This window comes from Castanea sativa, chromosome 2 (genome assembly GCF_040712315.1).
Source record: "Castanea sativa cultivar Marrone di Chiusa Pesio chromosome 2, ASM4071231v1".
NCBI lineage: Eukaryota > Viridiplantae > Streptophyta > Magnoliopsida > Fagales > Fagaceae > Castanea > Castanea sativa.
Genome location: NC_134014.1, coordinates 41983273 through 42006847, shown reverse-complemented (window position 1 = coordinate 42006847; position 23575 = coordinate 41983273). Strand labels below are relative to the sequence as shown.

At 32.8% G+C, this 23575-nt stretch overlaps 2 protein-coding genes and 1 long non-coding RNA gene across 4 annotated transcripts; 1 reads left to right on the top strand and 2 right to left on the bottom strand.

Moving 5' to 3' along the window:
* Positions 1-231: 231 nt before the first annotated feature.
* Positions 232-3827, bottom strand: LOC142626238 (putative protein phosphatase 2C 63). 2 transcript variants are annotated; one of them, XM_075800039.1, is made up of 5 exons: positions 3340-3810; positions 2590-2966; positions 1018-1254; positions 765-857; positions 232-610 (listed from the first exon to the last, which is right to left on the bottom strand). In XM_075800039.1, the coding sequence occupies exons 1-5, from the start codon at positions 3596-3598 to the stop codon at positions 467-469; spliced, it is 1110 nt and encodes a 369-aa protein (XP_075656154.1). In that variant the 5' UTR covers positions 3599-3810; the 3' UTR covers positions 232-466. The 2 variants fall into 2 exon arrangements, with proteins under 2 accessions (XP_075656154.1, XP_075656153.1); XM_075800038.1 differs by having other exon boundaries at positions 232-857; positions 3340-3827.
* An 11104-nt stretch (positions 3828-14931) lies between these two features.
* Positions 14932-16655, top strand: LOC142626345 (uncharacterized). The gene is made up of 3 exons (XR_012842492.1): positions 14932-14982; positions 15088-15180; positions 16262-16655. It is a non-coding gene; the product is annotated as an uncharacterized LOC142626345 (long non-coding RNA).
* Positions 16656-17852: 1197 nt separating this feature from the next.
* Positions 17853-20090, bottom strand: LOC142625358 (protein FAR1-RELATED SEQUENCE 5-like). The gene is made up of 3 exons (XM_075799036.1): positions 19622-20090; positions 18743-19572; positions 17853-18470 (listed from the first exon to the last, which is right to left on the bottom strand). Exons 1-3 carry the CDS (start codon positions 20088-20090, stop codon positions 17853-17855), a joined length of 1917 nt encoding a protein of 638 aa, XP_075655151.1.
* Between the last annotated feature and the right edge of the window lie 3485 nt (positions 20091-23575).

Here is a 23575-nt window from a genome sequence, read left to right as displayed (position 1 = left end):
TAGCCACATTAAAAAGTACTTGAGAGAGGTAACGAGTCCTCATAATGCACTCTAGCACTCTAGTTGGATTGCATTCACCAATTATGGTATGAAGTGTCTTTTTTTCTTTTTTCATTGTAAACTTAGATTATTTTATAAGAAAAGTTAAAAGACTGCATAGAAAATTGTGATTGGTGGCGGTGGAATATACAGTGGAGCTCACAAAGTAAGACAGAGGATTTATATTCGTGATTAGGCAGAATCACTTGTAATATGAGTCAATCTTACTGGCATTTTTCAATTCATCATGCATTTTAACCTATAATTCCAGTACAAAAAATAAAAAGAACAAATTATTTACAAATAGTCAAAAATCATCCCCAAAACAAAGGGACACAAAATGAGGCCAAAAACCCAAGTTGGGAAGTCAGCAGCCATTTCATTCTGTTAACCCTCATTATCAATGTTATGTACAGCCCCCCCTGTGTTATGTATTCTGAAACAGTATCCTTTCTTCCAGCCAGACGCACTTATCTCTATAATAGCTTATAACTTTTACATAAAGACCATTGCATAGCATTGGGCTACAATTCACCTTAGGAGAGAGCATGCAATGAGACCTCTGCATCATCTGCACCCATATCTGCATTTAGAGAGAAGATATCTACAGGGGTACTAGTGCAGTTAAAGAGGCTGTCATCCCCGAGTCTACCATTTGGAGAACCTCGTGAATGATCAAGATATAAAACGATGACAGTAATATCATCGTGAAAATAGCGTCGTACCCCTCTTTTGATTCTCTTTATGTCTTCATATCTCATTTCTCTTTTCCTTGCAGCCTCCTGTACTGCAGCTTTAACCAACCGCTTTGCTATTCCCTGCAATATAATTTCGGCAGCTCTTAATATCTTTTCATACACCCTAACAATTTAAAATACAGATCAATAAAATCTGTATTGCAACAGTAAAAATACATAAATATGTAATGATAGTCAGAGAAGAATAAAAGAGCACAAATACAATTTGGAGGGCCCTTACAACTCTTGGATTTTTGAAGACAATTTCAACAGCTGCTTCATCACTCAAATGCTCCCAGAGACCATCTGATGCAAATATCAAAAACATGTCATTTGACTTTAACTTCCGAATCACTATTGAGGGTTCTGCTGTCACTACAGCTCTTTTTAAAGGAACAGGTGATCCAAATTGCTGGAAAAGAGGATCCCTGTTAAACTCAGGTTTCTTCAGGTATACATCTCCAATTGATCTTGAGACCTATAAGAAAAAGCATAAATCTAAGGACTTTCCAACATAACAACCCTTTAGATTATATACAATAAAACTCATTATCAAGATATCCGGTAGCTGCTATCAAGAAAGAAGAATAAGTCCACTTAAAAGCTTCTTTGACTAATAAATATCAACCATCACTGCAACTAATTAAAATTTATCAGAATGGTGTCAAAAAAGACATTACTATTCCATTTAAGTATGGTTTCATTAGGACATGGAAACTATTTTTTAAGCTCTCAATTTCTAATATCATTCACACAGATCATGCAATGACAAAATCTGAGATGATTGTGACCAATTTCAAAATACAATGCTTTTTAGATCACGTGTATCCCATGAGTCATGGCTTATACTTATCATACTTTTATAGCTGTCTCAAAGAGAGGCTAAAAAGCCAGAACATGTGAAAATAGAAGGATATCAATGAAAAAAGGGATAATACGACACCCACATCAGAAAGTTTGACTAGCAAGGAAAACATAAGATGAGGACTTCCACATTTCCTTCTAGCACTTTTGGAAAGAGTTATTCTAAGAATCTTATATTTTCAAAAAAGAATATACTTTACACAATACACTTAATAAGAGCAAGATCAGATTTTTAAAGGATAAAGATCTTAATGGTTGTCGTGGTCTCTTCATAAATTTCAACATCAACTTAGAAACATTCCTCCCCCCTCCCCCTCAAAAAAAAAAAAACTTAGAAACATTCATTTTTTCCCAAAGGAAAGTAGGTTTGAAAAAATAAGTCATATCATATTATTCATTCAAGGTACACTATAAGGTTGTAGATATTAATGTGTAAAAGATTAAACATGGATATGAGTGCAAGGTGTTAACACAATACCACAGACTGATGACCATTATAGCTGGATCAAACTAACTCCATGATTACTTGTATCACAGAGCTTGAAATCATTCTTTACTGGGAAAAAAGAAAAAAAAAATTCTGATTTACCACAGAATACAGAACTCAAAGAACTTGTCACTTAAACTGCCAAAAAAAAAAAAGAGACCAAAAAGAAACGCAAATCTTCAGATTGAACAGTCCAACAGAGCACATACAGGCAAAATGACTATCATATAAATCATAACAGTACTCCAGAAAGATAAAATAAGTAAAGCACACGAAAAATATTACTATAAGTGAACTCAAATGGATTTTTTAAAATTGATCTCTGTGTGTACCAAACATATAGATCATATCAGCTTGCATTAAATAGCCACCAGACCAGATTCCCCCATTGTTCATAAAATCACTCTCAAATAACAAACATTAACTATCAAGGCTTACATTAATTACAAAGCTGAGTCTTACCTGAATAATGCCCTTAATTCGCCAAACTCCGCGAGTGTACACTACAATGTTTGAATCATCAGGATGAAGTGCCTCGACTTCTCTCCTCACCTCCTCCACTCCAACATTATGATCAGTAGATAACCGCTCGGCCACCACCGGACTATTCATCTGTCCTTGTGATGCTCTGCGGCCAAGAACTGCCCTTGAGTCCCCAAGATTAGCCACATACAAAACATTATTCGATATTGCCCCAACAAGACAACATGAACCCACCGAAGCAATCTGCGGCTGAGCCGGCCATGATCGCTTCACGAAATGTAAGAATCCCTCTTCTGTGGCACTAAATGCCTTTTTGATAACTTCCTCCGACAATCCCCCCTCTTCTGTTGCAAAGTCTGAGAGGAAAACCACAAAATACGGTAAATACCTAAATAAATTTTACTAAATATGAAGCTCATTCAATTAAACAATTAATTATGATTAGAAAAACATGGTTTGCGTAACAATTACCCTCCTGGGAAAAACTGAGCTAAAAAAAAGGAATTAAAAGACTATTCTTTTCTATTAGTTTGAATTTGAAATAATAGAATCTCTAACCAAAATTGGTAATATTTTTAGCAGTCTTAGACTTAGTTAAGCAAAACCCTCCTAGTTCTTAAGTCCCAAAACAAATCAAAAACCAAAAGATACTTCTTTGCAATTGAAATGAATAATGAAATGCTTAAATAGTTAAAAGTTAATAAAAGATGGGTTTAAAGTTAAACATACTGTGAAGGAAAGCAAAGAGATGGTGAGTGATGAAGCGAGAAGCTTCGGGGCCACCATGGCCGTCGTAGACTCCGACGTACGTGGCGGAAGGAGAGGAGAGCACCTGTCCCTGGTCTTCAAGAAAGGAATTGGCTTGGACCACAGCGATGGAGTAGTCCCCAAATGAGTGGGGCTTCAAGCCCATGTGCCAAAGTAGCCCATCTCCACCATCTCCAACACCAAAGCACCTCTCCAATGGCTTCTTGCAAATCTCCAACATCTCTACCGGGAATTGAATTTTCTTTTTTGGGTCTTTGTCTGTATGTCTGCGCCTTCTTTTTTGGGTTTCTGGGGTTTGTGAAAATGAGTGTTGTACGGGTTTTCGATTCTTCGTGAATTTTTGTTTGGAAAAGACGTGGGTTTGGTGGCAACAAGTATTTTATTTTACAATAAAGAAAGAACCGTGGGAATTCCGCGTTAGAAGTTAAAGAAATAGAGAGAGAGAGAGAGAGAGTGTGTTTTTCCTGGAATATATAATGGATGCGGACCATGAAGTCTTTGGTGCGTGTGGGCCTGTGGGGGTCACCAAAGACTATAATACATACGAGATTTTACTTTAGTTTTGGTTTTTATGATTTGTGTGTACGAGTTTTTAGTTTTGTCTGATGATTATAAACGAGGAATAGGGTCTGTCGGGTACGCAGACGGAGAGACCGAGTTAAAGGTGGTTTGGTATTGTATTTTGACTACGGTTTTTGTATTTAAATAATATTATATATAATATTACTAGAATAATATTATTAAACGAGCCCAAAATCTCGGCGTTTATATTTTACTAGTTAAACTAATTTAACTAGAAGTTTAAAGGTTAATTATTTGTAAAAAAAAAAAATTAACGAAGTTATTATTGTATTTAAAATTATTTAGAATTTAAAAAATTGTACAATAGTAAGAAAATTTAAACAAACTAGCTGTATGAAAAAACGAGAAATTATACCGTCCTCATAATAGACCACATCATTTATTCATCATTTTACTAAAAAATATCTACTTATTTAAAATTACTAAATCAATAGTCAATTTCTATTTAAAATTTTTTTTCACTTAACAATTTTAAAAATATAAGAATATTTTAATAGAATAGTTGAACATATTTCTTGTACATCACGTCCTCCTAATTTCTCCAAAGAGACTGTTCAAAGTAAAGGGTATTGGATGAGTATGTGGCCTTGACGTAGAGACCGAGAAAAACTTATCCAGTGATTTGTCAGATTGGTGTGGAATCGAATTGCTTGGCCAACTCGAACATTCTCTCTATGGAAGTAAGGGCTGAAAATTACACTTGCCGTCTTCATACAGTCGTTGCCGTTGGTCTAATTTTTGCTGCTCCATTTCAGGATTGTTGTTTCGTCTTTTCTTTTATTTTAGTTCAAACTTGAATCCCTATCTTATCGCATATACATATAAAAAAAAGTTATTAGTGCAGGCTAGGTCTTGAATCCTATGCGGGCTAGCTCTTGAATCTCTACATACTTGTTTGACTGTAACTAATGCTAATTAGTGCTATATGTATGGTTAGGGTAAAAAGTATGATAAGGGAAAAGAGTGAAAGAAAAAAGAAACTTAGAATGAAATGATTAGGGTGACAAAATGAAGTGGCTGGAGTTTCCTAATCTAAATCTTCTGTCCCACTTTTTCTGCTCCACTCTATACTCCACCAATAAAAACTTGTCACGTGTTTATCTAAGTAATTAAATACTATCATTATTGACTTATTAATGCTACCGTTATTAATTAATAGTAGTATTTAATTAATTAGGTGAATACGTGGCAAATTTTTATTGGTGGAGTATAGAGTGGAGCAGGAAAAGTGAGACAGAAGATTTGGACTCGGAGTTTCCCACCTAACTCGTTGTTTTTTTGTTACAATACTCTTACAACAGATTATAAGTGGTAAGTTGTTATTGGTTCTAAATTAAATCTATCACTGAAATTACTTTTTAATCAATTATGAATCATCAATAACAGCCTACCACTTAGAATTTATTGTGAAAATATTGTGAACATAGTATTTCTCTTTCAAATTAAGAAGAAAATGATATTGATAATAAAATTACAAAATTACTTTTATCTTTTTCATCATTCCACTTTTAATAACAAGAAGAAACATAATAATAATTTACTTTCTATTATTTTACTTTTTCTCTATTTCTACTAAATACATACAATAGAAATTTAAAAAAAAAAAAAAAATCTTTCCCACTTTTTCCATTTTCTCACTGTTTTATCCTCTAAAAAAAACATAGTGCCCGAGTCACGATCCAATAATCTAAATTATCGAATTAGAAAATAGTACAACATAAATTTGACAATCTAAATTATTGAATTGAAAAATTACAACATAAATTACAACAAAAGTTTGAGAGAAGATACCAAGTTATTAACCAATTAAGAAGTTTCTTAAGTAGCAGAAGCCATAAGGAATCAAAAAATTAGGTAGAGAAAAAGGTTATAGTTTTTTTTTTTTTTTTTTTGAAAATCAGAAAAAAGTTATACTTATGTTTAGGTAATGACACAAATCATGAAGATTTTCTTGATTGAGTGATGCCCTGGAGTCCCCCAAAGTTAAAGGTTGAGTCCAGGTTCAACCCACCGTACGTCTCCATCTTTGGGGTGAGTTTGACTTCCTGAAACAGAAGAAATAGATAAAATAAAATAAAATAAAGATTTTGGTTTTAATTAAAAGAGATCGAGAATGACACAAATCAACCTCATCCGGCAAGTAAGTGATAGCTTCAATTTTATATCACACAGAAAAAAAAAAAAAAATCAATTTTATATCTGCCATGTGAATGTGATTGTGGCATTTTCTTACTGGCTTAAATGTTTGAACTTTTGAGAAGGGTTAGTATCGTTAATGGCCAACTCTGCTGATTATTTTCAATATGTGGGAAAGGAAAATTGCAAAAGAAGCATAACCCTTAATTAAAAGAGAAAATGGGCTTATAAAAAAAACAGAGAAAATGGAGTCAAAAATAATAATTTTAAAGAGAAAATGAGAATAGAATATTTTTCTTCTCCACGATTTGGTCTATGAATAAGTCAAAAGTTGAGTCCTTCAAAGTCATGGAAATCGCATTCTCTTTTTTAAACTTCATTTCGTTCCCATTCTTCTCATCCATATATGCTTTTACCAAAGACTAGATCCGTTGCATGTATGACATATCTGAGTCCTGAGAGCTATCGTGTATCCTACACTGGGATGACTAAGTATTCTTAGTTGCTTGTATTGTCAATTGTGTCGATATCACAACTCACAAGCTAACACTCATCCATGAATTTATTTTGGGTGCACTTCAAATTAGTTTTATAAGAGTTTTTCCATTGACAATTGCAAATGGAAAATGTAAGGGAAAAATACAATCAAGGCACAAAAAGGTGTTGGCAACCGGACTTGTAAAATACCATAATTGCAATTTTTTTTGCAATTGTGCCACAGTGCCAGGATGACATTGTAGCACAATTGTAAAAATTATAATCTATACTGATGATGCCAAGAAAATCAGTAGGCTGGATGCTTCGGACTTGAAAGGACTATTGGTTCTTTCTACGGCCTGAAAAAGAAAGAAAAGCGTATCAAAGGCGACCGGGGCTGCCGGCCAAAAATCCTCCGATGGTAAAGTTAGTTTTTCCCTCTAAGTAATCTGAGTTCCAACTTTTTTTGAGTAAACACTGAACATACCTTTGCCTTGTCTGAATCAGTCTTTATATAGTGCCTTCATAGACGGTTATCGAAATAGGAACCTCTCCTGGATTCGAGGCTTAAACGTAACTGCCATAACCGTTCAGGAGTTACACTTCTATTTCACAACGGATACATGACCGTTATGCGTGGGATAAAGGATTGTCACATTATATTCGGAGATTCTCCTAAGTATGATACCCTCGTCCTGAATTTCCTTCGTCGAGTGCACCTGCTGATTCCAAGTGTAAAATCCTAGTCCATGGATCTTTACGTGGACGAGTCCTCTTAGGGTAGGCTGTGCGCATCCCACGGACGAGGGATGTAGCTTCGCTATCACCCTCTGGACGTCCTTGTTCGTTACCCTCGTCCTGAGGATAACTTCTGGACGGCTGCCGAGGTGATGACCGTCCATGGACGGTTTGGGTGGTTTGAGTGTTTTCATCCCACATCATATACTATTATTTAAGAGGTTTCTCCTATTTGGATTCCTCAATTTTGATGCCTAAAATACCCTCAAATTCAACTGTTTGTAAAATTTAAATAATAGGGTTAGACATGTAAAATTATGAATTCAAAAACTCCTAAATTTTAGCAAAATATAAAAAAACATTTTACAAACTATTTGCTCCTTGAATAACTGACTCTGACTCTTCAAACACCATACACAACCATCCAGCCATACCACTAACTTCCCACTAAATCAAAATCTAGATCAGTTACTACTTTTTTTATCTCTATCTCCCCCACTTTTACCTGCTCTTCTACTCACTTTGCAATTCCAAATAATTTCATTCCACTCCTATTTTAGATTCAGTTTTCACCTTGCACATGTTACTCCATTACTCTAGAGAAAAATTAGAATGAATTATACGGCTGGTAACTCACCAAACTATCCTTCCATCAAACAATTTTAAAGAATTTTCTTCAACTCTTGCCTTTTCAACCAGAGCCCACGATAATGGTGAGCAATTCCTAAGATCCCCAAAATTGCACATTTCCCATTGTTTGGGTTTTTCCTAAGTTACTTTCATCAATTCAACTACATTTATAAATGAAAACTAAAACTTTGAAAACATGCAACAGGAATCGACGGAGAAATGCATACTAAGGTTAGTAATGCAGAACTTGATTTAACTATTACGTATTTGTTTTTATGTTGATGTGTTATTGGTTCTTTTCCATGTAACCTTTTCAAATTGAATAGAAATGACCTGCTCTTAATGAAAAATGCCAGAAATTATGATATTGTTTCAACAAAAGAGAAATTCATTCGTGCTAAGACATTCCTCTAACAAATTTAGTTTCTAGCCTTGGGTACATGCCAATAAAAAATGGCACAAAAATTATAGTCTTATGTAAAGGTGAATAAAAAGTTATCTTCAAATGATTTTTTTTTTCTTTTTTTAATAAAAGAGTGTCATTGGAATCATAGTAAACTACATATTAATGATTATGTCATATGTTTGTTTCTGCTAATCGATTGTTTATATTGGCAGGTGTTAAGTCTTTCAATTGTTCTATGTCTATGTCTATCACGGAAATCTCAACCGCAAAGAAGTTATGACTGGAGTTATGAGTCATGCTGTACATTTTTTTATTCCCAAAAATGTTATGTCTACAATATTTTTACAACAAATCCTAGATGACACTTAGGATTTGTTGTGAAAATGTTATGGACGTAATACTTCTCTTTTTTTCGGTAGTAAGGTGAAATATTTATTCCATAAATTTTAGTTTTTCTTAGTAAGAATTTGTTCCATAAATCTACATATGAACATATGTTTTCAATGCTATATCGGTGTTCATTTTTTGGAGTGACTCTCATGACACTTTTGGTCATATTAGTAGTTTAAAATACATAAATATTAACTAGCCTCTGACCACGGGCGTGAGTGGCTCTTCTATTTTTTGGTAAATATTAATAATTTTCATCTATTATAAATTGAGATTACTACCTTTTTTAATCACAAAAATACCTAGGGGTGTGATGAGTGTTTGTACCAAATATCAAAATTATTAACCTTTCTCCACGCATAACACTCATCACACTCCTAGATATTTTTGCGATTGAAAAATGTACTAATTTCAATTTATAATGGATGCAAATTATTAATCTTTACCAAAAAATAGAAGAGCTTCTAAGCACGCGCGTGCTCAAAGGCTAGTATATTTTAATTGATAAAGTGGAAGAGAGATGCGAAGAAGAGAGAGGGAGAGTTGTATTGGAATATATTATCTATACTATTATTTAAGGGGCTTCTCTTGTTTGGATTCCATATTTTTTAGTTCAAAAATGTCCATACACCCTTATGTTTAAGTAGAGATAAAACTAAAGGACAATTAAGTAAAAATGCAACTCTAACTCCCACTAAAACATTGCCTAAAAATTAGAAGCACTCTCTTATTAATTTTTAAATTGATTTATTCACTTTTAAATTAGATTTTCAAAATAAAAATTATATATATATATATAAAATTAAAAAATACAGTTTTTTTTTTTTTTTGCAAAATAGGACCACTTAAAAAAAAATCTATACTATTATTTAAGGGGCTTCCCTTGTTTGGATTCCATATTTTTTAGTTCAAAAATGTCCATACACCCTTATGTTTAAGTAGAGATAAAACTAAAGGACAATTAAGTAAAAATGCAACTCTAACTCCCACTAAAATATTGCCTAAAAATTAGGAACACTCTCTTATTAATTTTTAAATTGATTTATTCACTTTTAAATTAGATTTTCAAAATACCCCTAAATTAATTAACCAACAATTTAAAAATGGGGTTAAAATAGTAAATTGACAAAAGTAATAAATTCCTACATCTACGTTGGAATACATTTATTAGAATTCATGCTTCTAATAAACTCCTACTTTTACGTTGATTTAAATTCATACATCTACTCACTAACTTCCTACAAAATAGAATCACTCTTTTGTTAGTTTTAAAACTCCTCCAATCTACAAAATTCACCTCACATATTCATCACACCCTTAGATTTTTTTTTTTTTTTTTTGTGTTTGGAAAAGGTAAAAATTTCAAATTATAATAAATGCAAATTATTAATTTTTACTCAAAAAATAAAAGAGCCTCTGAGCGTGTATATATTATTTTAATGAGTAAAATAGGAAAATAAAAATTAGAATATTAGGTATGTTGTAAAATAATATAGTATAATTGATAAAGTAGCTTTTTAAAATGGTAAAATAGAACATGATACAATTTTACATTGCAAATGCTCTACGAGAGGAAAAAAAAAAAAACACTATAACCTTTTTTTTTTGGGCACAATATGCATTATGTAAAGAAGAGAAGAGTTCAACGCGAGCAACAAAAAAACAGAAAATAAACTGAGTTACATGACCAAGAAATACATTTTAGGACAAAGAACTTGAAGCACCTTGCTAAGTCTATTTTAACTCGCTTAAAACTATTTCAACTGCTAATCTTTTAGAAAGTTGTACGTATAATCTTTGTGTCTCATTCCAGTTGCGGTAAAACACAAAAACAGGGAAAATTTTCTTTACAACGCTTAGCAAATTTCTTGAGAAAACAGAACTGCTTTTTGATAAACTATAATTCATTAAGAACTATATAGTAGTACGACAATCTCACTTGTAAGTTTCCAAAATCACAGGAGATAAATTGCAATTATTACGCAAAAAAAAAGCTTTAAGAGCGACAGAGAATTTAGCTACAGAATGAACTATTTTAAGAGAAAAACAGAACTGCTAGCGCTAGATTTGAGTGAGACTTTTATGGCGTACCACTGTACAAGTTTTTTTTTGTTTGTTTTTTTTAGCAAAAAAAACTGTACAAGTTTTTTTTTTTTTTTTTGAGGGTAAAAAACTAAAAATACCATATTCAACTGGGGTCCTTGTTTGCCAGTCAGTGAATGCTTTATCTATCAAGTAATCATATGTAATTAATAAGAATTTATTCCTTACAGTTGGATGGTAGCTACTAACGAGGGTCCCTGTCTATTTTGTTTAAAATTCCTATGGTCGAAAAGACATCTGATAATTTACGATATTATACTTTTTCCATTTCTTCATCCCAATGTTTTTAGCAAATAACACACGCTTATAAATAATTAAGAAATGTACAAATAGGTCCGATCCAAGGCGCAATTGAATGAAATTATGTAAATAAGAATTTGGAAAAAGGGCATTCCATTTCAACAAGCTTTGTGTTATTATTTATTTATTTTGTTTGATAAAAATAAGTGAAATATTAGCAGTTGGAATGACTTTCTATTTTTACCTATAAAATACTCTTGAAAACCTATGGATCAATTGCGTGAGGGATTGAATTTAAAACCTTTTTTTTTTTTTTGAGAAATAAACACACACACACACACACATATATTTATATATAGGGGAAGGGGGAGATTGAATTTAAAACTTTTGAGTTTACACAACGTCTCAAATTAATGAACCTACCACCTAGTTACTCCTTTGGTGATAGTAAGATTTGTATTTTGATTGGTGTGCTTTAAATACTTTTATTGACTAAGTTTTAAAACTTAAAATTCTTTACCCTTATATTTGGATTGAGGAAGACAAGGGATAGGAGATGAGATTGAGTAGGCCAGGGGGAAGGAGATTCTAATATATATACTAGTCACCTTCTTCTTACAACCTTCTTTTCCCTCCCACCATCTTTCTTCCATTTGAAATATAGCATTAAATGCTAAAAGCTTTGTAATTCAACTAGTTGACATATCCTGATATTTTTAATCTCCCTTCCCCCCCCCCCCCCCCCACCTCAACTACAATTTATCAAAAAAAAAAATTCATTAGATGGCAAGCAAGATCAAAATCATTATATCATAGGTACATATTAACCATGTTCAAAAATCATACGATTCATAGATGCAAATCGTATGAATATATCATATTGTATATATGAATTGCAGGTATCATAAGACACATAGACATTTAAGTTTAAATTTGATTTTTTGTTTTTGTACTTTGACTAAAGTCCAAGAAATTGTTGGACTTGTTTTTAACCAAAAAAACAATATTGGGTTATTTGTTTGATTCAAATAAAATAACATTGCTATTATTATTTTTCCTTCTCTTTCTCTTCTAAAAATTTTGGCCTACACACTTGACATTTCACTTTCATGCCAACAAATTTCTTTTAATTTTAGTTTAATTGAAAACTAAAATGGAATAAGATAGAGAGAGAACTTCTAATCTCTTTGGACAAGAATTTTGGACCAAAAACGGTTTAAGGTTATTATTTTTATAGAGTTAACTTAATTACACTTGTATAGGATGCAATGGAACTTTACAAAGTTGATTACTACATATTCAAGATTGAGGTTTAGCTCTTGTTGCAACACATCATTTCTTATACCTTTTTATTTTACAATTTTCACTTTGTTCAATCTTTATTTCAATTTAAATAAAATAAAAAAGCTCCTTGCCCTTTGTTGGTTTCATAAAGAGTTTTTTTTTTAAATTAATAGTTAATGCACCTAAAATAAAATATTTTTATGAGATTAATACTTTATTACAAATGGCTATCTTAATAAGTTAGGATCTTGTATGTATTTCAAAAAATAAATTATATATTTTACTACATCACAAAATAGTTGCATATTATTTTGAATGGCGGAGGTGGCATATAATAAATACAATTATATAAATTTTACCATGTAATGATTAGTTTTTACTTAATTGTAATCATAATAAATTCTGTATTTTGTTCAAATTAATTATGTAAACTAATTTTTATTTATGAAATGAGTCCGAATTTAGTAAGGATGAGGTGTAAAACTCATATTTTATACCATCCAATAAGAAATTGCCACATTAACATTTTACTTAAAATTTAATACATCATATCACACCTAATAATATCTCAATAAACTTTTAATTTGATTGGATTTATAAATGGGTATTAAAATTGATTGAATGTGGTTGTATTTATTCTTAAATATGTGTTAAAATGATATGGCATGTTAGGATTAAAGAGATAAAATATAAGTTCTACACCACATCATTACAGAATTTAATCTTTTATAAAATTATCAAAATTTATAAATTCATCATCCTTCGTATATAATTTTTCTTCCACTACATGGACAATTGATTCTACAAATACTGAAATACATCTTAAAAGTTAGTTAAATTTAGACAAAGTTAAAGGTTGGTTGGACTTTGACCGTTTGCCATACAGATCAAGGTAACAAACAAAAAAAATGATTCTAAAAAAAAAATCCAAGTTGATTTCCGGCTTCAAATTGTTTATGGTGGCACGTGTCTAGAATCATTTGGATTCTTGATGATTCACGGAATTTCACAACTCCATCCCATAAATGAAGCTTTTCTGCCAGCTGATAATACTTGTTTGTTTTGACCCTTTTATATTTTTCATGTTCTAGACAGATCAAATTCACATGGGAGTGCACGAAGAATATCTCAATTGGGAGTTGGGAGTGGAAGGCAGTGTCAATCCAATCTCGAATACCAATTGGGCCAAACCTACCAACCATTAAGCTTAACAAAATGGCTTCCAAAAGCTCGACAAAATCATTATAAATCTTATTAATTATAACTTCTATGAATCTATTTCCAAGAGAGGGAGAATTTTACCACTTATTTCTGTGGTTGTTTGTAGCAAATAGTACTGGTCAACCTGTCGAGTTTCGAGTAGTGTAGAATCGATACAGTTACGAATTTTCCACTAGGCTTTGTACTTGTAGCTGAGTTGTGGGTTGCGAGGGAAGGTTAATTAGGGATTGGCATGGGACAGAGGCTAGGTCTTCGGAGAATTATTCAAGGGCTTAATATTTAATATAGAGCTGGCCCAACCATTCGTGAAAATACAGCGACTTTTCAATGATGTACTACACTGGCCCCAAACGAGCTTGGACTCACTGGACTATTCATGGTAGGTCCAGCCCAGAAAATAAAATGGTTTGCAACTGCTGGGTGTTTTGCTAATAACACAGCAACCTAAGTAAGTAAATGCAGCAGCAACAGTGCGCAGTAGCTGTATGTCATAACAGTCAATGCATTAGTATGGCTAGAGTTAGCAGTTCCTAAGGTAACGAGGTTACCACAACTTTTATGTTGAGAATTCCTAAGGTTACAACTTAAAACCAAATAGTACTCAAATAAAAATAATAAAACCAAATAGTAGTGAAAATAGATTAAATTCTATAAGGACTTAGTGTAAAACTCTTTGGTTTACACCCTCTATTAAGGTATAAAGACATGACACATTATTATATGAGATGGGTTCAAGTTACACCTGGTGTAACTCTAAAGAGTTACACCTTTTTTAAACCATTAGATCTAAGTAGATCTAACGGTTAAAAAAAGATCCACTTTAATTCTAATATCTTTAATAGATCTCATTAAATATTCCTTATTTATTGTATCTCTACACCCAAAAAAAAATTACACGTATGACTCACTCTCTCTCTACGTTTGGTCTCACGTTTGTCTCTCCGTTAGTCTCTCTATTTTCTAACTTGCGTTCTCTCTCTCTCTCTCTCTCTCTCTCTCTCTATCTCCTCCTCCATTGCTCCTCCACTTCCACCTCTATATGTTGCCGGCAGAAAAAAAAAACCCAAGCTGGACTGTTTCTCTTTGTGAGTCCTCTGTTTTTATTTTTCCTTTCTTTTCAGTTGTGAGTGCTCTGTTTTTTTTTTTTTTGCTGGTCTGACTCTATGTGTTCTACGTGAAGCCAAGCTTAATCCTATTGAGAGAAAATCACCATTGGTTGCTGCCAGAAAAAAAAAAAAAAAAAAAAACTGCCAGAAAATTTGTAACCTGCGTTCTCCCTCTCTCTCTCTCTCTCTCTCTCTCTCTCTCTCTCTCTCCTCCTCCATTGCTCCTCCACTTCCACCTCTATATGTTGCCGGCAGAAAAAAAAAAAAACCCAAGCTGAACTGTTTCTCTTTGTGAGTCCTCTGTTTTTATTTTTCCTTTCTTTTTAGTTGTGATTGCTCTGTTTTTTTTTTTTTGCTGATCTGACTCTATGTGCTCTATGTGAATGCGTATTGAAGTTCTGACTCTATGTGTTCTACGTGAGGCCAAGCTTAATCCTGTTGAGAGAAAATCACCATTGGTTGCTGCCAGAAAAAAAAATGTTCTGCCAGGTGTTCTTGATTTTTTAATTATTTGCTTTTCTTTGATTCCCTTTGATAATCATGTTGATCTATTTGATAATTACAGTTAAGTCCTTGATAAAATGGTGTATCTTGAGTGATTTTTGTACTGGGTATTTAGGAATTCATGGCTAATTGATTTCACAACTTGGGCTCATTCCTTTTGTGCTCCATCTGTTTGATAAAATTCCCCAATGAATTTTTTTTTTTTTTCCATTTTAAAAAATTTGGGTATGGTCTTTTCATGAAACTTAAATTAATGAAAAACATATAAATTTGTAATTTTTGAAGTCCAATCTGAATGTTGAGTTAGTGGGGAAACACAAACAATAGATTTACATATCATATACCTTGTTGTCAGCATTCTCCAAAGCTAGTCTTCTTAGTATTTGAATTATATTCAACCTATTCTCCAGCTTGCTTGAACCTAAACGATTAAATAGAATTGGAATAATCCCTTCTTTATCAATCCATTCATTACTAACTTTTTCACTTCCAATTAACTCATTCAATCCCAAAAGTGCATATTTGAATTCTTCATCATTGCCATACTTGAGTTGCAACACAACATCACCAATATCAAGAGATTCAAGACTAATACTCTCCTCCTCTATTTCATTCACCACTTTCAACTCACTAACAAACTCCGATACCCAACTTGAACTAGGACTTGAATCCAAACAAAACCTTGCACTCATCAATTCTTTATGTAAGTCCCCAATCTTTTCTTTTAAATCTGTGGACACTTCAAGACTAGCTAAGAGCAATAGGCCTAGCGACCGGCCAAGATCATGAGTCACTTCCTCCACATGCTTAACAAATGTATCTGAATTGGGACTATGTACCAAAACCTTTAATTCTAATATCTTTAATAGTATTTCATTAAATTTGGATATGGTCTTTCTAGCATAAAAGAATTATATGGTTCTGGAACTAATCTTCCAATGACAATAATAGTCAAATCTGTGTAATGCTTCTATTGAATTCCTTATACTTTTCTAGACAGTATTTCATGGAGTATTTTTTTATATGTATTATGAAAATGATGGAGCTCCTTTGCCTCTTTTACAAGTGCGAATTGCGCAAGGTCTTGTACATACGGGGAAAGGCTTTCTACTCCTGGTATTGGAGTGTATCAAGACAAAGACTCAGGCAGAGTGGCAGAATGCCGTAACAGTGCATTGGAAGAGTTCAAGCCAAGACTACCTAAACGACAGTGCAGTAAAAAGTGTAGTAAACAGAGCAGACAGTGCAGTAACTTAAAGCAGCTATACTACCTGTGATTTATATACATGTGTAATGATCTGATTGTTTGTAGAGACTAGTTCCACATTAATTCACTTTTGAACTAGTCTACAGTCGTTCAAATGTGGGGTTACAACACTTCTTGAACTATTTGTAATTATATGTCTAAAGTTTTGTATAAGCACACTTGTTTATAGTTAAATGCATCAAATTTACTGGTTTGGTTTTATAGTCATCCCAATTGAATTCCCATGATTGATGGAGACTAAATGACAGTCACAGTACCATTGATATAGGTACAACTTCTCATGATTAACATAGTTATGGTGAAGGGACCCTTCAATTATTGGAAGTCATGTCAAATTTCGCTAAGGAAAGCAAATTGAACTTGTGCATTTTACGTGAATCAATTCTTTTAACTCTTTAGGCCTATTTGAAAAGATATGGATTTGTCAACCTTTTCATAGGGGTGGCACTCCCATGTTGCAATGATGAAGAATGGGAAGGATCAAGGTATATACCGCAGGTTGTTATCAAAGATATGTAGACTAACTAAGATTCATAGGTATGATAAGACCAAGTTAACCAAGTTACACATTATGCAACTCTTTATGAATATCACACTAATCAATAACTTAAATTAAGATATTAAATAATTATACAATGGGATTGTATTGTTTTCATTATGCGTAACACATCAAATATTCAGTGCCTTAAAGTGCAGTAAAGTGCCTTAAATAAAACCATAATGCAGTAAATAAAACCACTAATGCAGTAACTTATGTAGTGCAGAAACAAACAGTGCAGTGCAGTAAACAAACAGTTTACTAATGCAGTGCAGTAAACAAACAGCTATACTAATGCAGTGCAGTAAGTGCAGTAAATAGTGCAGTAAACTGTGAACAGTGCAGTAGACAGTGCAGAACCTCTAATGCAGTAACCTAAAACAGCTGTACTACCTGTTATTTAGAACCACAAACAAAGATAGACCATCCCTAAGAAACTATTATTAAAAAAGCAAACACAAAGCTGCAGGTACCCCCTCAAAACAAGAGGTGGGCAGTAGAAATCTTGAAAAAAAGAGAGAGAGGCATATGTCCTTAAACAACAATATTCCAACATAGGTCCTTACAAACACATTGTTAATGACATTAAATTGAAGCAAAAACAGTATTCCAACATAGGTCCTTAAAAAACAAAACAAAAAACCAAATAAAACTATTTCATCATGATTAACAACATAGGTCCTTAAACATAGTTCCACCAAGGAATGATCATTTTGTGATTCTCTTCAGCCACATGTACCTACACTAGAACAAAAAAAGGTATAAGTAAATTTGAAACATGAGATATATATTATTACAATAAAAAATTCTTTAAAAAAAAAAGACTCGAAAAATATAATGAAAGAACTCACTTTATGCTAAATCATCAATATCATTATCATCAACCTCTGTAATGTTTTCTTCATCTTGGTAATCACTTCCTTCACCATTATATTGTTTACAAGTACGACGATTATGACCATAACCCCCACAAAGTTGACAAGATCGTCTTTTTGTCATAGCACGAGCTAAGGATATTTCAAGCCCACCTTTAATTCTCCCACCAGGACCCTGTTTCTCGGTACTTTTCTTTCGACCTTTGGTTTGTGATACATGTGGATCTTTTATGTTCAAAGGAACAATGACAGAGCAGTCTTCTACTTCAACAATGTCAGCTGATTCACCACTCTTGTGATGCATATCCATTTCATCATCTTCCTTATCTTCCAACAGTTCATTTTCCATTCCAAAAGCTTTCTTAAGGGTGTGGTCTAATTCTGAGATTATCATTTTATATATATCTTCAGATTTTTCAGCAAGGTAAGACAATTGACTTACACGTTGACAAACATGGATGCTTCGTAAGGCTCTTAACATATGATGCTCATCCTCAAAGCTTGATCTATATTCTACACTTTTGAGTTCTTTATTTGCTTCTTTTGTCCAACGTTGTAGGATGTAGTGGCTAGGAATCTGAAAAATATTTTTAACCTGGAAGATTAATAACATGTGCCTACAAACAATTCCCATAAACTCAAAAAGTTGACAACACATTCACAAACTTTTGATTCCAAGTTCAGCTTCACAATAAATGCATCATCTGGATCAAAGGAACTTATTACTTTGTACCTATAAAAAGTTCCATTTTTCTCAACCTTTTCCTTTGTAAAGTGATTACTACTCACCAATTCTTTTTGGAACTTGCTAAATTTGGTTCTCGTGTATATAGAAGCAGCTTGATGCTCTATTTTTTAGCCAATTACCAAAGAAGGTGTTTTATGTCTTGAATCAAAGTCTTCCTTCCTTTCCTTCTTATAATGACTGTCCACTGCCTTTGCAAATTTGACCACAAAATCCTTTAATGTAGTTCTTGAGTTAACAAAGGAGTCAAAGAACGCATTGATACTTTCACTTCTCTGGGTAGTGTTCATTCCTGCAAAGAAAGTATTTCTATTGTAAATCGGTACCCATGACTCTCGAATATTATATAATCCTTCAAGCCAATCATTTCTCTCCAAGCCATAAGTCAATATTAGGCTCTTCCAAGCCTCCTCAAATTTTTCCACACTAGGTGACTCACGTATGCATCTCTTCAAATCACGTTTGAATATTGACTTCTTATGATATATATGAGAAAGTTTCTCTGGAAATTTCTTCTTAATATGCCAAAGACAAAGACGATGACGAGTTCTTGGGAATACCTTTGCAATAGCTGCACCCATGGCTAAATCTTGATCCGTAATAATAGATTTTGGTTCCTTCCCCCACATTGCTTGAAGCCAAGTTTCAAACAGCCACACAAAAGTTTGTTCTGTCTCATCTTGCAACAATGCACAACCAAATAAAATTGATTGACAATGATGGTTTAACCCCGTAAAAGGAGCAAATGGCATATCATACTTGTTTGTTTTGTAAGTTGTGTCAAATGTCACTACATCCCCAAAGTATTGATAAGCCATTCTTGATCGCGCATCCACCCAAAAAAAATTAACCATATGGCCAACACCATCACATTGAATTGCATAAAAGAAATTGGAGTTTTGAGCTTGTTGTTTTTGGCAATAATCAAGGACAGCTGAGGCATCTCTAACATCTAGATTTTTTTCCCCTAACATCTCTCAAGTGATTCCAACAATCTCTACTTGTAAATGTCTGGTCACCTACATTGAACATCATGGCAACTTTGCCTGTTGGAAGACCTTCTTCACCAAAATTTTCAACTAGACTCTTAGCAGCAGTAGACATTTTTTTGTGGCATCGGAGGTATGACACACTTTTTGGACTAATAATACCATGATTGTGGTTGTTGTCAAATCCCTTCACAACCCATTTCTGCAACTTATTATTCTTCATGACTCTAAGCATTGCTTCACATCCGGTTCTAAGACTTGAGCAACTTCTACGGGCCTTGTTTTCATCATCTTTGCTCAAACTATTGTCTAATGCATTTTTTGTTTTGCGCCGCCCTTCACTACAACATACATAAATACGACTTGTTACATTATCACTTCTGGCTGCCTTTTTACTCGTACGGATACGGATTCCAAAACCTTCTTTTTTGGCAAATTCTTTGTAAAAAGTTTCAACATCATCAAGGGAGTCAAATTGCATTCCGACATATGGCTTGGATTTCAACTCACAATCACCAAAATCTTCAAGCGTAACTCTTGCTCTGATGGTCTCGAATTGTTTAGGACATTATATAACTCTTCACGTTCCATTTGTGATTTAGTAACTATAAGAACCAATACAAATAATGAACACAAATAAAAAATATGCAAACATTTTAAATAAAAAATTTTAAAATGACAAAGATATAAAAATGTACATAATCATAATCCAACACTCAAATTGTACTCCCAATAGAAACAGAGCACTCACAATACGTTAATGCGATTGGGTTTTTTTTTTTTTTTTTTTTTTTTTTTTTTTTTTTCTGGCAGCAACCTAGAACAATGGTAGAGGAGAAATGTAGACAGTCAACAGAATAGAAAGGAAAAAATAGAAAAAGCGTACTAAACAGATTAATAGAAACAGTTTGGTTTGATTTCTTTTGATACCAAATAGAGTACTCATAAAAAGAAAGGATTCTACTTTCTTAGCAAACAAATTAATCGATAAAACAAAACCCAAATAAAAAATTACATTAAAAATAAATAAAGAAAGATAACAATTGACCTTGAGAGAAGAGAACCAACCTGCAATTGCTAAGAGCTAATGGTGATTTTTTTTTTTTTTTTTTTTTTTTTTTTTTTTTTTTTTTTTTTTTCTGGCAGCAACCAATGGTGATTTTCTCTCAACAGGATTAAGCTTGGCCTCACGTAGAACACATAGAGTCAGAACTTCAATACGCATTCACATAGAGCACATAGAGTCAGATCAGCAAAAAAAAAAAAAACAGAGCAATCACAACTGAAAAGAAAGGAAAAATAAAAACAGAGGACTCACAAAGAGAAACAGTCCAGCTTGGGTTTTTTTTTTTTCTGCCGGCAACATATAGAGGTGGAAGTGGAGGAGCAATGGAGGAGGAGATAGAGAGAGAGAGAGAGAGAACGCAGGTTAGAAAATAGAGAGACTAACGGAGAGACAAACGTGAGACCAAACGTAGAGAGAGAGAGTGAGTCATACGTGTAATTTTTTTTTGGGTGTAGAGATACAATAAATAAGGAATATTTAATGAGATCTATTAAAGATATTAGAATTAAAGTGGATCTTTTTTTAACCGTTAGATCTACTTAGATCTAATGGTTTAAAAAATGTGTAACTCTTTAGAGTTACAGCAGGTGTAACTTGAACCCATCTCTTATTGAAACATAAATACATTTGCTTACAGAAAATAACATCTCATTAAAAAAACATTTAAATAAAAAGCTGATGTGATGTTATTAGATATAGTAAGATGTATTGAGTTTTGAATTTAAAGTGACTAAATGAAATATATCCTTATTGACTTTTAAGATGTGCTTAAAGTCACATCATTATCAAAGGTGTTTTGTAACTTTTGTTAGTTCTAACCAAAATTGTCTATAGCCCAGGTTCATTTTATTGAGAGCTAATTGGTTGAAGATGTCATGAATGTATAGATATTTTTCTATTTAAAAAAAGTCTGCTATTTTCATACCAAATAATATTTATAGATTAATTGTGCTTTTAATCTCACTAATTATTATTGCATGCACTGAGTTATACATTAACGTATACACACCAATTGAATATCGTGTTTTCAAAACACAATTTCAGTTATAATGGTGAAATGGTGAAATTGTGTTTGAACATTTTTGCAATTACAATTGAAAATCAAGAACACGATTTCAGCTGTGTTCCATAAACATAGTGTTTGTTTGGGATGAGCTGAAATTTTCAGTTTATTTGCAATTTTAGCTTATTTTTGCTACTATTCATGAGCCTCACTGCATTTTTTAATACTATTCATGGGTTTCATTGTACTATTCAGCTTATTTTTCAACTTTTTTTCTATACTTTCAGTAAAAAAATTTCAGCTTCAGCTAAATAAGTTGTTTCTAAGCGAACCCATAGTGTGTAACTATCGCTACTTTTTTTAATCTCGCATCTTCTAAATTAAAATCCTGGCTCCACCAGGCCATATCTTATTAGATAATGTAAAAACATCCCATCCTTACCAAGTTCGAACTCTATTAAAAATATCAAATGTGCATGTCCTAATTGTAATTGATAGTAGCTTGGTAGCCTGTATTGCTTGCAATGTGCACATGCCTTAATTCAATTCAGCACTTGACTGATTAATTGTTTGTGAGTTGTCAAGACTCAAGACAGTTAGAAGTTTGTTGGCAATTGGTTAATAATTAGTTAGGGCAGTTAGATAACAAACCAAGTGGTCCATTGAATATTTGAATGTACTCGAGTAAGCCTTCATTATAAAAGGCTACCAGCTTGTAATTGAGGAATTAGGTAATAAGAACAATCTTAACTCTCTTTCCTTAACCTCTAAATTCTCTCACTTCCACTGTTTGACCGTCTGGAGGCCGGTAGTTCCCTCTAAGTAAACACAAGCATTTCCATTAGACTACATACTCGAAATCAGTTCTTAACACTTCATACAGATCAATAAATGAAATTTTTTTTCAGCATAAATTAAATCTACGAGTATTTCAATTCTTTATATTTGATAATTAGAAAATAAGATCTAGTAGAAGCCAACTAATGGTTGAATAATGAGGCAGTATGTAGTATTTCGGATGCATCATTACACTCACAACATACATTTGAATCTTCACATTAAAGCTCATATATTGTGAGTGTGATATTGCGTCCATCTTAAACTTTAACTACTTTATCGTTTTTTTTTTTTTTGATGAACAACTACTTTATCGTTTGGAATCACAGCTTTCACTCTCTAATATAAAAACTTGATATTATGAGGGTCCAAATACAAAGACTTGCGAAGGAAGAGAGGCGCAAAATCCTGACAGCTTTTTTGGCTTATGAGACATCTCTGTTCGGTGTTTCTTTGTTTTGTTTTATTTTAATATTTAGATTATATTGATTGAATAAGGCTACAATCAGTTAATGCGGCTATGATTGTGTGTGTTAGCTTTTAATCTTTATTTGAAAAACTTTGATGTGACACAATGATATTAGAATGTGTAAAAACTATACCTTATCCTTATAGAATGAATCTCATTTTGAAATAAAAAGTATTAAGAAGTACCGCACAAATATAATGTTAAAAAAATTCCTAAAGAAAGCAATCCAATATTTTGCTACTCCTTCTCTTTCAAGTTCATCCCTTGTCCACCTCTGTCTCACCCAATTATCCCTCCCTCACCCTTTGTCACCACCGATAATTAAACAATCAATCAAACAAACAAAGGCATTAGAGGGGCGCAACCCAAATTATATATAACCTCTAAGGTACCTCAAAGTATAAATAAATAAATAAATAAGGTGGGGGCCAAGACTTCTGACGATCATAATCACAGACATAACACTAACATAAAAATACTTTTTTTTTTTCCGGAGGAAAAAATGGTGGCGGGGGAGGGGGTTTAGAAGGGTGACTAAATGTGGCTTATTTACTTGGGTGCAACCATAATAATATCTATTCCTACATGCTG